Genomic DNA, 16376 nt, shown 5'->3' on the forward strand with positions numbered 1-16376 from the left:
GAACCCGCGACCTCTCATTTAACCCAAACACATACAAACCAAATGCTCCATTTCGTTTTTCTGATTAATATCACACTTATGTTTATTTAACCCGTTTCTCTATCATATTAACATCCATATGGACTAGTAGATAACTTATACTAGACTTCGGCCCATTAAGCAATTGTGTCTCGGCCCAATTCTTAAATCACTTACACAGCCCAACTTGTATCATAATTCCATAAACACAGCTCGATTCAGTTGAATGGATTGACAAAATAAAGGGTTTCGGTTTATATATATATATATATATATATATATATATATATATATATATATATATATATATATATATATATATATATATATATATATATATATATATATATATAATCACGAAGAGGCAAGTTGCAGCAGTCACGAGTTAGTAGCAGTATCATTCGAATAGCACATAATCCAGGTTCGATGGTTCGGTTATGGGTCGGTTTGAAAAATAGTAAGCATGTAGCATTAGGGTTTTTTTTTTGATGGTGTTCTTTTGTGGTTTGCGACTGAAACAAAAACAGAAACATGAAGGTGATTATTTGGGTTGTGATGTTCGAATAGGAAACTCAATAGCAACCGTGTGATCACAAAGAGTAGCAACAAAAATTCGTCAAGTATTATCATAATTAACGTCACTGTATCGTTATCATTACATCATTATCATTGTTGGAGGTATGTGGTTGGATTTGCGTTTTGTTTAAAAAGAAAAAGGAATTGCATCGCAGCCCCACCAACTAATCCACTAATCCTTTAATAATTGCATTTGGAGATGTGGTTCGGTTTTCGTGATATAAAATTCGAATGGCAAAAAAAATACAATCGTGGCATGCACTCATCATATTAAAATAAAAGGATTTCGTTTAACAGCTCACCCACATTCAAAAAGTAATTAACAGAAGCCCTTAAATATTGTTTCTCCCTTCTTTTCTTTTGTCTTTTAAAAATCAGCCTCCAGTCCAGTTGGAATATTTTAATTCAATTGATGTAATATTGATCCACATAATGTATTCATTATATCTTTATGGATCTAGCGGTTATAATTAAATAGCAGCATCAGAAGTAGCTGTTCGAACAGCTTCACAGTAACAGAAAGAAACAAAGTTTGTAGCATTGCAAGTGGGTGAGTTAGGTTGCAGGATTGACGGTGATGATTGTTCGTGGGTGTGATGAAAACTTGAATCAAATCGGAAAAAAATATAAAAGAAGACGATTTGTGTTTGTGGTTCGTGGTTGAATAGAAAATAGCAAAGATAACCGTAGTAGACCATCGTGGGTAGAAAATAGCAACGAAAGGTTTTCATGTTGGGTCGAACAAGAACCAGAATAGTACTAGTTGCAGGTCTTTGTCATGGTGTGTTTCGGTTGTTTGATAATGAAGATGATGAGGTGACAATTTAAATCATGAAACGGGCAGTAGATAGTTGATGAAATCGTGGTGTGGAGTTTACGAAGGGATTAGGAAAAAGTCCCGGTTATAGTGGAATAGAAAATAATAATAGAAGACAAAGGTTAAGGTGGTAGTTTAGGTTGTGAATGGGATAGCAGAAAGTTACATATCAACTAGATATCAACATTACAGCTCATTTGAATCCACTTAATTCTTGTTTGCTAGCTTGATTTGTACGAAAAGTGAATTAGTCAAAAAGAAAAGTTGAAGTCGACACAACTACTCTTGTTTGTTAATATGACTTATTTGTATTGATCGTACCAATTTACAGTTTTAAAACAATCTATGGAACAGTTTGATAAAGGTAGAAAACTGAATATAAAACTTATACGTATAGTTATATTATTAGGTGTTATATTTTTTTAGTATATATATCGTGTAATATATCTGTGTATATATATCTGTTTTGTATCTGGATAATGTATATATCTGTATAATGTATCAGCACATATACCCGTTGTATATATATATATATATATATATATATATATATATATATATATATATATATATATATATATATATCTATTTTATGTATTATAATTAATCTTTTTATTTAATAAATCTAATTATAATAATAATACTCTTAATATTATAATATTAATAATGATGATATAATAATAATAATAATAATAATAATAATAATAATAATAATAATAATAATAATAATAATAATAATAATAATAATAATAATAATTTAAAAATCATAATTATAGTAATGATAATAATAGTAATTACAATATTAATGAAAGTTTTTATATTGATACTTATAATAATTTTAATAGAACTAATAATTTATTAATAATGATAATTATAAATTTATACAATAATATTAATGCTAATACTTAATAATATTAATTTTTAATATAATGCCCTAATATTTCTTACATGACTATTTATATGGAATGAAATTTTATTATTCACAAATTTCTTATATCATAATATCTATGTAATTATATATAGAACTTATGTAAATATAATATATAACAACTTATAATTGTATATTTATAGGCATTCGTCTTTAACTTCGTTTAATATCAGTCAACTAATAGTTGAGTATTACTATGCTTTAATAGTTAACTTCGAATCCATATATGTATACTCAATATACTATATATATATATATATATATATATATATACATACATATCCATATACTTTACAATTAGTTGTTCGTGAATCGTCGAAAATGGTAAAAGGACAAATGCATTCTTGTAAACTGTTCCAAAGATTTCGAGACTCAACATTACAAACTTTGCGTATCGTGTCGAAATCAAATAAAGATTAGGTTTAAATTTGTTCAGAAATTTTCGGGTCGTCACATCACTTTTTAGTGCACTATGGCTTTAGTGGCACTTTTCAAGCTTTAGTGGCACTTTTTCTTCAATTCTTCAATTCTTCAATCTTTGTGCTTCGTCTTCACATTTATTTATTTAAACGATTACAACTTAAAAATAGAATAATTACAACTAAAAACTTTACATATTGGGACGATATTGCGACTAAATATATGTTCGTTTGGAGCAATATCACGTATTTTGACTTTCATAAAGATGGGAACGTTTCCTGAGGTTGTCGAATGTGTCGATTTGGATTCATATTCCAAGATTCTTGCGATGGGTTCGAGGTCAGGTTTCGAGACGGTGGTTCCTTTCTCTCCAACGGCTAACGAGTTTTTTAGGTTCGTTTGGGTTGAATTACGGGGGTTTTCGGTCAAGTATGTTTCCGACGAGAATATTAAGAGAATTGCTAATAGTGTGGGTACGGTGGTGAAGGTGGCTAAACCCTCGTCTGATTTATCAAGCATTGGATATTCGTTTGCTTTTATTGAAACTACTTGTGTTAAACATCTTCATGAGCTTGTCCCGGTGACGTTAATCTCTGATTCACTTGCCAAAGGACAGATTTGGGTTAACGAGCTCTCTGACACATCGGTTGTGGAGAGAATACATGTTCTTTCTTTTTCTTGTGACTTTGTGCAGGAGTTAAACGCTTCTGTTTTGAAGGATGTTCATCCGGGTGACCTTCCAAGGCCTACAGGAGTTTGTTTTGGTTCCTTTGTTTTGGGTGACGTAGATCGACTTGTTGATAGGGCTGTAATGGTTGATATGGATGTGCCGTCGAGTCCTGTGGTTCAGTCCGAGCACTTTGCTCGAAGTGATGGCAATTTTATGTTTGAAAATTTTGAAGTTGGGAGTTCTTCTCAGGTGAATAAGGGTCCTCATACGAGTGGCAAAAGCAATAGGTGTAAATCTACTGAATGTGTAGGTTTGAGTTTGGATCAGTCTCACTTGGTTACGTTTTCTGTAGACAAGGTTCAAGCGACTTTGGATTCTCATGGTTTTCGAAGTCGCAAAAGGGCTCGTTTAAGTTTAGGGGATTATGATGCAGTTTCAGAGAATTACAAAATGGATAATGGGGTTTTTGGTTCGAATCGTGTTCCTGATTTTCTGGAGGTGAATGGTGTTTCTGCTGTTCATCCGGTTGGCAACCTGTTAGTGGAGGATGATGGTTGTCCTCGGGTTGATTTGGGTCAAAAAAGGCAGGGACTGAAGATGGGTCGGGAAGCAGATGTGGGTTTTGGGAGTCTTGATGGGTCTGGGCCTGGTTTGATGGGCCTAGATGAAGGTAAGACATCGGGTAATACTACTAATTTTTTTGAGGAGGTGGCGAAAGATCTTGAAGGGTGTATTAGGGTGGAAGGTAAACTGCTTATTTCGAAGACGCTTCCGAAACTAATAGTGAGGAAGGGGTTTAAGGTTAAGAAAAGAGGTAATATGAAAGGTTAACGTTGAAGGTTTATGAATAATCTGTTTCGGTTATCAATTAAATTGTTTTTTTGTCCTTTTTTTTTCGTTCTTGTGTTAGCTTGTTAGGTTAGTTGTAGTGGTTGTTAGTCTTGTGTGAGCCTCGTTGCCTCTGTTGTATCTTTATTGCGGGTTTTCATTTTATTTATGAAGTTCGAATTTTATAAAGTTAATAAAGTTTTTTTCCAAAAAAATACAAAAATAAAAATAAAATCATGACTTCATAAGCATTGGACCGAGGGCCCGCAGCCATTGATGCCAACAGGGGGACCCACAAGCGTGCACTTTTTCTCTCTTTATATTCACACAACAAATCCTTCCTCAAATCCCAACCCAAAAAACACATTCACAAACTTCTCTCCACATTCTAAAACATTATTACAACTAGTCCCACAATGCAGACCAGCATACAAACTGAAAAACCCACAAGCCCATTAACCTCATCCGAACCAACCGAACCCATGACCAAACGGTTAAAACCACACTTGGAGCAAATCCAGGACCAAACCCAAGTCCATTGCCCACGGTGTGACTCAACAAACACCAAATTCTGTTACTACAATAACTACTCACTTTCGCAACCACGTTACTTTTGTAAGTCATGCAGACGTTACTGGACTAAAGGTGGCACACTTCGTAACATACCCATTGGTGGTGTCTCACGGAAACACAAGAAATTGTATAACCGTGATCAACCACCCCAACAGACCCATGTTGTAAATGCGGTTAGCCGGAACTCGATGGGTCTCCAACTTTCGTATCCTGAATCATCGGACACTGACAAATTAGACAATTGTAAGTAGTATTTTTATTTTTCCTCATTTATGATATTAGTACATCTCGATTAGTTTAACGACTTCTTTAATTAGTGTGGCAAATTTTATTTTTTTAACAATGCGAACATTATTACAGCTTGTAGAAAAAATGTCACGATTTTCATTATATTTAAGGTTTATTAAAATACAGCTTTTAATGTTGTCACTTAATACACATAAAAATAAAAATGGTTACTTATTAAATTTTAGATTGATCGCCGGATTTGCCCTTTAATGTTAATGTATTGTTTTTTTTTTTCTTCGAAAAATAAAATAAATAAATTTTAGATTGATGGTTATTTTGTACGTTATTCGATGCATATATGTTTTGAAAGCTTTAAGGGTTGTGTTTATAAAATTGTTCATATAGTAAGATTATAACGAAATGGGAAAAATATGATGATTGGCACATTAAATAGGATTTTTTTCTAATTTTCTTATTGTCACAACTTATTTACAAAATTTAAAATTTTAATTACTAATTACTGTACTAATTACCAAAACGGATTAAAAGACCAAAGTTATTAGCATTATTTGCAAATAACATTTACATGGAAAAGTGTGTTAGTTACATCTTATTATTTGTTTAAATGAACATTTGCCAATGATGAATGAAACAAATGTTTATCTTACATCATTCACCTTTTGTTACATTATTTAATTTCATGTTTAGTTACCGTCATCATTATATTGTGTCCATATTAGAGAAAAAAATAATGTGTTCAATTTGTATTTTTTGTAGTAACGGAATTCTCTACCTACCCTAACTTAATGTTTGAGAATCTTACGATTGATTTTATGGAAAGTGGCCGTGACGGGTGCGGAGAGAGAGTGGGTGGTGATCGTTTTCCGACGGTGGAGAACCGGTATGACTCGGATAAGGGTATTACCCGTGGGGCTAGCCCATTTGAAGAAATGATGACAAACTATCATGGTTATTATGATAAGGTAATGAATGGAAATGATGTGAAGCCAAGGTTATTTGATTTTAATTGGCGAGATCAAACGGGTTGTTATTCGGATATTTATGAATCGGGTGTTGGGAGAAATGGGTTATCCGGGTATGTACCGGGTCTTGGGCTTCCATGGGCCGGGACGATGAATGGGTATTAGTATAGTGATGATAGTTTATAGTTATGGTATTAGAACTCCGTATAAAAAGTGATGTCCTTTTGTCAAGTTGTATTTTATTTTATGTTTTTAGAACAGTTGAGTAACGTATTTTTGCCAGGTTTTGATAATCTTATGATATATCATACGGAGTATTCATTATTTGGATATAAAATGGTAAGTAGTGTGCTTTAGTTAAAAATATAAATATAAATATGTACAGAAACTGTTTGAAAGATATTGAAAAAGGGGCATTCCGAGAATCGAACTCGGGACCTCTCGCACCCAAAGCGAGAATCATAACACTAGACCAAATGCCCAGATATTGTTGCATCTACTGTACAACTTATATCACTACGAACATATTTAGTAGAAGGTTACGTTCCAAGTTTGTTTAACCAAGAGATCGTGATCCTCAATTAAGGACAAAAAACTTACACTACACGTTCTATATACACCAAGTTTGTTTAACCAAGAGATCGTGATCCTCAATTAAGGACAAAAAACTTACACTACACGTTCTATATACACTTTGTATGTCACAAAGGAGGCTCAACTCATTTACAATAGTCCGGTGTTTTTTTTACTTTGTTCAACAAATCAACTAAATAATCTAACAAGATGTTCTAACTAACAAATCAACTAAATGATCTAACAAGATGTTCTAACCAACCAAGGTCAAACTGGTATAACTAACAAGTAATCAAGAGGTGGTAAGCCACCCATCCAGTTTTAATATAAGATTCATAATTTCACTTCTAAGCAATAGCGGAACTTAAACTCGACGATAGAGGTGTAAAACTCATGACTTAAACTCGACAATAGAGGTATAAAACTAGTGACATAGGTTAATCTTATTTTGTTTAGCCTGAGTGTTCTTTTTCTTTTGTAGTGTAATATTTTTTTTTTATTAAGTCAGGCAAATTACCCCAACTATAGCTTATCTTCCCGCCACCGCTTCTAAACATTTGTTACTTTTCTTTGTCACTTGATCTGAAAATTGATGTGTTTTAGAAAAAAAGGTAAACGACAACCTTCCAAAAAAAGTGCACATAAAATATGTTATAATACCCCGAGTATACAGATAACATTATCTTCATAAAACCGTTGGGTAGTTTGTATATTACAACCCCTTATTACATACTGTAGATACACTGGAAACTTTATAACTTATACGACATGATTTCTAAACCCGAAATAGAGATGATATATGAGTAGAGTTATGGGCTGTCACCACGCTTGGCCTCATAATCTTTCACAGCTGCCTTGATTGCATCCTCTGCAAGCATACTGCAATGGAGTTTAACAGGAGGAAGAGACAGGTGACTTGCGATTTCTCTGCAAATTTTATCACAAAACAATTTAAATCCAAAAACCACTAAAATGGATTACCCTATGTAATACATAGTACATAGTACATGGTTATAATGGTAAAACGGGTAAACAAATGAGGCTTTCCCCGTTCAGGGTACCCAGGAAGGGCGGGTAATAATATTCAGATGTAAATGAATTAGGCGGGTTATCACAGTGACCAAAAATTGGTTATAATAGTGCGTCCACATTTCTAAAAGCCAGGATTCATCACTCAATTACTATTAGTTGGGTCTCATAACTGGCAAATTTGACCCAATTGAGGTCATGTTTTTAGCTCAACGGGTCAATACACGTTACATTTAATCGTGTTAAAACTTGACCCCCCTTCCCTACCCCAATTAACAGTTAGCGTAAATTTGAACAGACATGTAAGTCAACATCAATAACATAACCTGTTTACTTCCAAGTACGTTGAATAGTACTTTCAGGAATTTAATTCAAGTAACTATAAGACCATACATAACAACGCGTGTTGGTGTGTGTGTTGGCCCAACACGCCACTAGCACACCACTAACAAGGCGTGTTGGTGTGTGTTGGCCGGCGTGCGTGCTTGGTCCACGGAGAAGCAAGTGTGCGTGCAGCCATTTTTTCCCTTTTCAATTATTTTTTTATCCTCTTTTCACCCAACTCCCAATCAGATTTTAACACATCACCTAACACGCCACTCAACAATCCACCCCATTATTTACCAGTTTACTAGCACGCCCATCAAGAACGCCACCCCCACCGAGCAACACGCCAAAACGCCCATCATTGTTAAAAATGGTCTAAAGGGATGATCTATTTGACAAATAGTATAAACTAGAGATCTTCTACCACAATATTAATATATCCAACATTTGTTTTCACACAGGTTAAACTAATTATCATAGAGAAAAAAATCATTCAAAAATCTGATAGCCATTGCAACCTGGCAATAAATAATATCCAAGAAGCAAAACATTTTAATTTTTTTAATAAAATAACTTAAAAGATCATTAGTAATGAAAATATCCACTTTTTAATCCGTTCTCAACCAACCCATCTAACCAAATTGCCAACTCAAGGTAAAGAATGAATATGATACGATACAATTTGATACGATACGATACGATATGACGTGATATGAACTTACTTGTTCGTGATGCTGATTACTTCTTCCATCTGTCTTCCCTTGACCCATTCAGTTGCTGAAATCATCACAATCAAATATTCAAAACTATCAAATTTGCACTTATATAAATACAGTATAAAACAGAGTTTTTTGTATGGTTGTCCTTTTACAAACCCCAATCACAAAAACATTTTATTTACAACAAATTCACACACCTAATAGCTCAAAATATCTTTTTAAGGGTAAATAAGGACCTAAACATCCCCAATACACTTTGATGCCCCTTTACAAATTAATTTGAACAAATAACAACCTATACATATACATACATGATACATACCTAATACCTTACTTAAAAGTAATACCAGTAACCTAGGTCTACAATTATAAATATTTAAAATTAATTATTCAATTACTATAATTAATAATTAATATTAATAATAATATTTAAAAGAGAGAAAAGGAAACTAACCAACAGAAGAAGAAGCAATAGCAGAACCACAACCAAACGTTTAAAACAAGCATCAGTTATCTTTCCAGTTTCGTCATCAACTTTGATCTGAAGCTTCATAACGTCACCACAAGCCGGAGCTCCGACAAGACCCGTTCCAACAGTCGGATCATTCTTATCAAACGCACCGACGTTACGTGGATGGTTGTAATGATCCACCACCCTCTCATGGTAGAATCTTGATATTATACTACCAGTCACCGGCGATCGCGGTGTTCCGGATGATCGAAACCCTAACAGCTTTGTGGTTGTTTGTCTCAACATTCTTGTAAAATTTTATTGCTAAAATGTAAACAACGTGTTACGATTTTGTTGATCTGTTCTCGTCTATAGAATTGAGGGAATAATTATATATACTGTTGTCAGTGTCGGTTAATAGAGAGAATTGGGCCGTATATTTGTAAATGGGCTGGGCTTAGTTGGCTTAGTTGATCAGGGTTCATTTATCTCAAGTTTGATAGTAATAACCAAGAATCACATACGCCTAAACAGTTAACAATACACTAGAGAAGTCTAGAGGTGCACAAAAACAGATTTTGACCGGTTATTCAAAAACTAGTTTTTTCAAAAATCAGTTTCTCAGAACGGGTTTTTTTTCGGGGTAGACTGTTAAGAAATGTTTTTTTTTCCGATTTTTAACGGTTTTTTACACGTTCATTTTTTCTTTAGTACAACTGTACAACCAAATTATTCCGAATTATTCGACTACATATGCAATTTAATATTAAAATTAAATAAACATAAGTTATTTGATAAAGACATAAGTTTTATTTAAAAAATAATATAGAATATAAATACAACTATAAGATCAATAGTAGTTGATGGTCTGATATGGTGTTTAGGGAGACACTGAAAACTCTAATTAAAACATTACTAATAATACATGTTATCATTTATTTCTTCGAGCGTTTTTTTGTCAAAATAATAACATTTATCACAAAGTGTCTCTTTTATATGTTTATATTGTCATGTCATGTGATCTTAATGTTTGAATTTTTTTTCAAAAAAAAAAATTTACTTCCCCTAAAACGTACTTCTCACTATATTAAAATTAAATGATCTCACCTATTGATGTAACCCCCCCCCCCCCCCCCCCCCCCCCCCCACCCCAACGATACAATCAACAAGACAAAGGTGGTGAAGAGCTCGAAATAAGAAAACTAAACTAAACCAACCTAACTTATACGTTAACTCGAACCGAGCCCCAAAAAAACAAAACATATGAACCAGAATACAAAATTTCCAAATCAAGATCAAAAAAGTTCTTGAATGCAAAAACTCAAAACATAACAAAAGCAAGCTACTGAACCGAAGGTAAAACATAAGTAACTTACAAACAAATTAACTAGCTTTGAAAAGCCGATTCTTGTAAATTCTTTCGTCTGGTCGAGAGGTCATCCATCCAACCTTTTCAACGTGTACTCCTTTTCCTCCTACATATATGTTTTGTGCTATTGCAGATTCATAAAACCAAGAAAATTTTATATTTTTTACTTTTAACCCTTAACTTTTCTATATATTCGGAAGTGACATTAAAAATATTCATGTAGCTCTTGTTTTGTTTGTATCATTTTTATTACTTTTAAACTGTGAAGCTTCCGTTTTTATTTCGAACATCCCACTATTTCTATTTCTTGAAGTGAAAGCTTAGAGCACTCCCTATATTACCCGCCCATTACCCGCTCATTACCCGTAGTTACCCGTAATAAACCATAGGCACGGTTTAGTTACCCACATTAGTTACCCGCACTCACCATGAATTTAATGGAAGAGTTTTGGTTAGTTATAGGAATTGTGGGTCCCAATGGCTTTTTATTGTTGGACTTAATGCTTTATTGCTTGTACGTTGTATATTAAGAGGAGTATTGTTTTAGCTATGATAGGGAGTGTTTAGTTATGAGTTAGTTATAGGATATTGATGTTGATGTGGCGCTGATATGGAAGATTAAGAGGATGAATAGTTTAGTTACAATAGGAGTCGGCTTATCCCGTCATTTGTACCTTATTTTTTTATTTTTATTTTTTCGTTTTAATTTAGTGAAATACAGTAGTACTCAACAACAAAATTTTCAGATCCATATTTCAATTCCCCCAATTATTACATTATATTATATTTTACATTCTATTGACATAAACAGAAAGAATCAGTCAAAATGAGGCCACAAATTGTATTGTTTGGCGATTCAATCACCGAACAATCCTTCAAACTCGGTGGATGGGGTGCTTCTCTCACTGATACTTACTCTCGCAAGGTTTACTTACTTTAAACCCTAATTTCTTCAATTTTTGGTAAATAATAAATAAATTCATTACTTCTATGCTAATTACTGAAGATTAAAAATTACTAATTGGAGTATTTTATTTGTTTGTTTTTTCTTAAAGGCTGATATAGTTGTTAGAGGATATGGTGGATACACAACTCGTTGGGCTTTGTTCATGTTACATCACATTTTTCCTTTGGTAATTATTTTCGTTTTTTTATAAACATGTTTAAATTGTTTGTTCATTTCATTATTTGTTCTAGGTCTATATATGTCAATAATCCTGGTTGCATAAAATGTTTGTTTATGCAACAAGAGAAAAATGTTGTGTTTGGTTATATGGGGTAAGAGTTTGACCTATTCTGAATCAATTGACCAGATCTTCTTTTTTTCGGCTTATAGATATTTATAAAAATTGTATAGACTAGGATTTTTGAAATGATCTATGGTTAGCTTGGATGTGATATAATGATGCTATTCAAGAATATATGCAATATAGAAAAGTGTATAATTTTGGCTTGATGATCATGGCTCAAAATGTTGATTCAGTTTTGTTTCTATACGTAACAAGTTGGTAGAAATGTTAAGTTTCAACTCAATCATGTTTTTTTTTTTTTTAACAACAGTTCGGGATCACCCGGGGACTAAACCAACCACACGTTCATCTCCCACAATTGCATAATCCACCCTAACCGCTGCCCAGGAGGAAACCCGGCCCAATCCGAGGGCATGGGCGGTAAACGCACCACCCCACCCCACCCCCCCCCCCCCACCCCCCCCCAACCACCCACCCTCCCCCACTGCCCCCGCAACACGATGTGCGGAAGGCACGAAATCAAGGGTTAAGACTATCACATGAGCTACAACTCAAGATTTTCAACTCAATCATTTTAATCATATCTAGGCGGTTTCGTATTGTATTTACCTTATAATTGCTGGAACGATTAAAAATCATTTAGAAATGATTATTGATTATAGTTTGTTTCGTTGATTTTTTTTATCTAGAGTTGTAGCACTCCTCCTGTTGCTACTACAGTTTTTTTTGGTGCTAATGATGCAGCACTTCCAGGAAGGACAAGCGAACGTCAACATGTTCCCATTGAAGAATACAAGGAGAATTTGAGGAAAATTGTTCATCATTTAAAGGTTTATTCATTACATGTCGCTTCATTTCATTCTACTTTGTTTTTTTGTTTATATATTTCTTTATATATCTAAGGATTATAAGATCTATTGATGCAGGAATGTTCCCCTACAATACTGATTGTGCTTATAAGTCCCCCACCAATTGACGAGGAAGGGCGACTAGATTATGCAAAGTATTATTCAATCTTGTTTGTCAGTTCAATGTTCTGTTTTAGATTGTCAACTAGAAGTGGCAAAGATAATGTGTAAGATGGGTTGGGTAATGGATCAGGTCAATTTGGGTCAGAATGAATAATCTTCTGGCACGGGTCAAACTGACGGGTTTAGGCTTACCAGAAACACTTATTTATTTTTTTATTTTTTTGAGATGTTCTTTATACATACCTAGTGTGTCATAATTTATTACTATCTACTAAGATTGTATTTATTTCAATAGTAATCGTAACTCGAGTTGAACTGCCCACTTATAGATAAACGGGTTGAAATTGCCACCTTTAGTTCTGAAATTATTTTTAAGAATCTCAAAGGGTATGTTGTGGCTGACAGATCTGTATATGGGGAAAAGGCTATGAAACTACCTGAAAGGACAAATGAAGTCACAGGGACTTATGCAAACGGGTGTGTTGAGGTTGCCAAGGAACTTAGTGTTTCATCAATCAACATGTGGTCGAAGATGCAAGAAACTCAGGGCTGGCAGAAAAAGTTTCTTAGGTTAGTGATTTATAGTGTTTATTTCCCAGTTTTCTAATACACACAATAATAAATTGTAAGAACTGTAACATAGATGATACGTCATTTATATAATTAGAAGTTTAGCAATATACTTGAATCTATAATTACTGCTAGGACCTAGGAGTATATAAATCACTCTTGACTTTTGTACGCTAACGTTGAGAAAGTAATTGGTTTCTATTATGCTAAAAGGCTGAAAAATAATATTCTACTACACATTATCTTTCAAAATTGTTTTCCGCATGTCTTCTCACAAAGTTGTAACCTCGTTATTCTTATATTCCAATCAGAAAAATGATTTAGAAATAAAAAGAATAACGGGGTCAAACTGGCCGTCGTAGCGCGGGTCGGTCAGATTGAGTTTCTAGCGTCTTCTGTCCGTTTATCTGCAAACAATTAATTAATTAAGCATGTTTGGAACATTTACGCTTCCTGTTTATTTGACCGACTTCATTTTAGCTACATGCTTTGTTTTGCCTACTATGGGATAGAACATAACCCAACTGTATACTCACTGGCATAGTACGCCACTAGTCCACTACGATCCAAGAAGGGCCTTCAAACCTTTTTATGTTATAGTATTAAGTATATGTGATTTAGTAAAAGTTGATGATTATATTACTTATGGCTCACCCTAAAATCAGCATATCAATTCGATATTTGGCAACTACAACTCCCGGAATTTACGTTGTCTGTTATATGTGATTCATCTCATTCATTTTGTTTATTTGTGTATTAACTGTGTTATGCATTATCTGTTTTCTACTTGTATTTATAAATGTTGATTTGCTTGTTGTCATTTATTGTGAATTCTTACTTTCGTAACCAACAATGGTCACATTTTTAGTTGATTAGTATTCTTCGAGAACATATAATTTTGTATTTCGATTTACTGCAAGACTATCATATCTATATTTAATGGTCAATTATGCAACTTCTGTTTGTTCAAATATATTTGAATTTTTAACATTCCGTAGTATTTGTTTGCGTATGAAAAGTTAAGTCTTAGTATTTGTTACTGTTCAGTCAATGTAGTTATCAATGCTTCACATTCCGTAGTATCATGATGTAAAATTTATTGTGGATAAGTGGATAGTGTTTTACATTATAATGTCTTATTTTATTATGTTGTTAATACTTGATACTTGCTCGTCATGATTTGATATTGTGGCGTTTCGGATATGTGGATATCTGGATTCTGTTATTATTTTTCACCACATGAAGTTAACACTTCCTAGCTAATTAACATATAAGTTTCTTACAGTTTTATATATTTTTTAAGCTTTCTTGGTACTTGTTAGTGTTTTATTTCGGTCCACGCAAAATACAAATGCCGGCTATGCCCTGTATATACCAATGTGTTTGAATATTATGATGCTTGATAGTTTAAACTTCGTGTTTGAATATGCACATGTTTCATCAATTTGTGATTGCATCATTAAGCTTAGAAATGTGTAGATACTTACTTTTAACATACGTTTCAAATGTTAATGTATTGCTAATTCTGCCATCTACACTAGTAGTATCTTTTTTCTTCTTTTGTCAATCAATCAAAGTGAGTTGACTAGCTTCGTAAATTTTGTGTGTGTGTGTGTGTGTGTGTAGTGATGGATTGCACTTAACTCCAGATGGGAATCGGTTTGTATATGAAGAAGTTGTACGAATATTCAACGGAGCATGGCTTTCAGCCCCTGAAATGCCCTCTGATTTCCCCCATCACTCAGAGATTGATCCTAACGACCCTGAAAAGGCTTTTCAGCAAAGATGCTTGTAATCCCACCATCAAAGTATTGTACTGATAAAGTTTCTTGAGATGCTTGTTTTGTGCAATTAATGAAGTATACTACAGTATCTTTTTAGGTGTATATTGATGCTCTTAAACGCTGTGAATTCCCTAATCTTATAATGTTAATCTTGAAGTTGAATGTTGATGTAGAATGTCGGTTTCATATGAAACGTTACAACTGTTTCCCTTTCGTTGGATGTGGGCATACACAGAGAGTAGGATGTCATCGGGCCGGGTTTGGGGTTTAGGTAATCCCAGACCCGAACCCGGGCCCGCCGGATCTCCATTTAGGTAGTAACTAGCGGGTAAACAGGTTTCCTCACGAGTATTCGGATCCCTATTTACTTGCAAACAATCATGTAAACGGGTTTTTCACGGGTATTTGAGTATTTTTTTGGGTATACGGGTCTGGTGATCGGGTATACGGGCTGGTTAATCGGGTTTACCCTGCCCGAACTTGGCCTAAAAATATCGGGTTTTGGGTTTCCTCATTAGGTACGAGTATTTTTGCCATCCCTAACAAAGAGTTCTAACTCAAGGTGTGTTGTTTAGTGTTTGATCTATTGATGTGGTAGCGTGGGGGTATGTGATAGTAGGAAATACTATATTTTACTAGGGAGGACTATTAAATATGCTACAATTTTACACAAGTTTTAATTATTTATTTACAAATGGGATATACCTAAACCTTGCTACAACACTATAGGCAGTGTACCTAATTGTAGAGTAGTATAGTTTTTAGGAAGTCCGGTTCGTTCCACGGGGAGCGGGCTTATTGCACACTATATTTTTAAATAACTATATTTGTACAAAATATATATAATTATATATAATAATATATAAAAGGGGGTTTACCGTTTAATGACCGGTTTGTCGATTTATATTTTAAGCGAAGCGTATAGTAAATGACGATATTTAAATAACAATATAAAATAAATAACAATAATTAAAATGACAATAAATAAAAGTACGAGGAAATATGAAATAAAATATATTATGCTTATTTAAACTTTCGTAACCATGATGTTTGACGTTTTGATTTTAATTTATTGTCCTGGGTTAATTGTCCTTTGTCCTGGATGTATTTGAAACCTATCTGGTTTTTGTCCATAATAGTTCATCGGTCATAATTCTAAACTGCTCGGCAAATTTAACCTTATACCCGAAGTCAAATATTCCAACTAACTGGGGATTCGAACTGTAACAAGGTCTTAATACTTTGCTTAATGAATACACCAGGTTATCGACTGTGTGTAAACCAAGGTTTAA

At 33.7% G+C, this 16376-nt stretch overlaps 1 protein-coding gene, 1 non-coding gene and 1 pseudogene across 2 annotated transcripts; 1 reads left to right on the plus strand and 2 right to left on the minus strand.

The window, feature by feature from the left end:
• Nucleotides 1-6451: 6451 nt before the first annotated feature.
• On the minus strand, nt 6452-6523 carry TRNAP-UGG (transfer RNA proline (anticodon UGG)). The gene has a single exon. It is a non-coding gene; the product is annotated as a tRNA-Pro (tRNA).
• A 727-nt stretch (nt 6524-7250) lies between these two features.
• Nucleotides 7251-9494, minus strand: LOC139894041 (uncharacterized; annotated as a pseudogene).
• Nucleotides 9495-11267: 1773 nt separating this feature from the next.
• LOC139894042 (GDSL esterase/lipase At5g62930) lies at nt 11268-15250 on the plus strand. The gene is made up of 6 exons (XM_071877240.1): nt 11268-11434; nt 11565-11642; nt 12449-12589; nt 12686-12762; nt 13136-13300; nt 14927-15250. The coding sequence occupies exons 1-6, from the start codon at nt 11336-11338 to the stop codon at nt 15093-15095; spliced, it is 729 nt and encodes a 242-aa protein (XP_071733341.1). The 5' UTR covers nt 11268-11335; the 3' UTR covers nt 15096-15250.
• Nucleotides 15251-16376: the final 1126 nt, after the last annotated feature.

This window comes from Rutidosis leptorrhynchoides, chromosome 2 (assembly GCF_046630445.1).
Source record: "Rutidosis leptorrhynchoides isolate AG116_Rl617_1_P2 chromosome 2, CSIRO_AGI_Rlap_v1, whole genome shotgun sequence".
Lineage (NCBI taxonomy): Eukaryota > Viridiplantae > Streptophyta > Magnoliopsida > Asterales > Asteraceae > Rutidosis > Rutidosis leptorrhynchoides.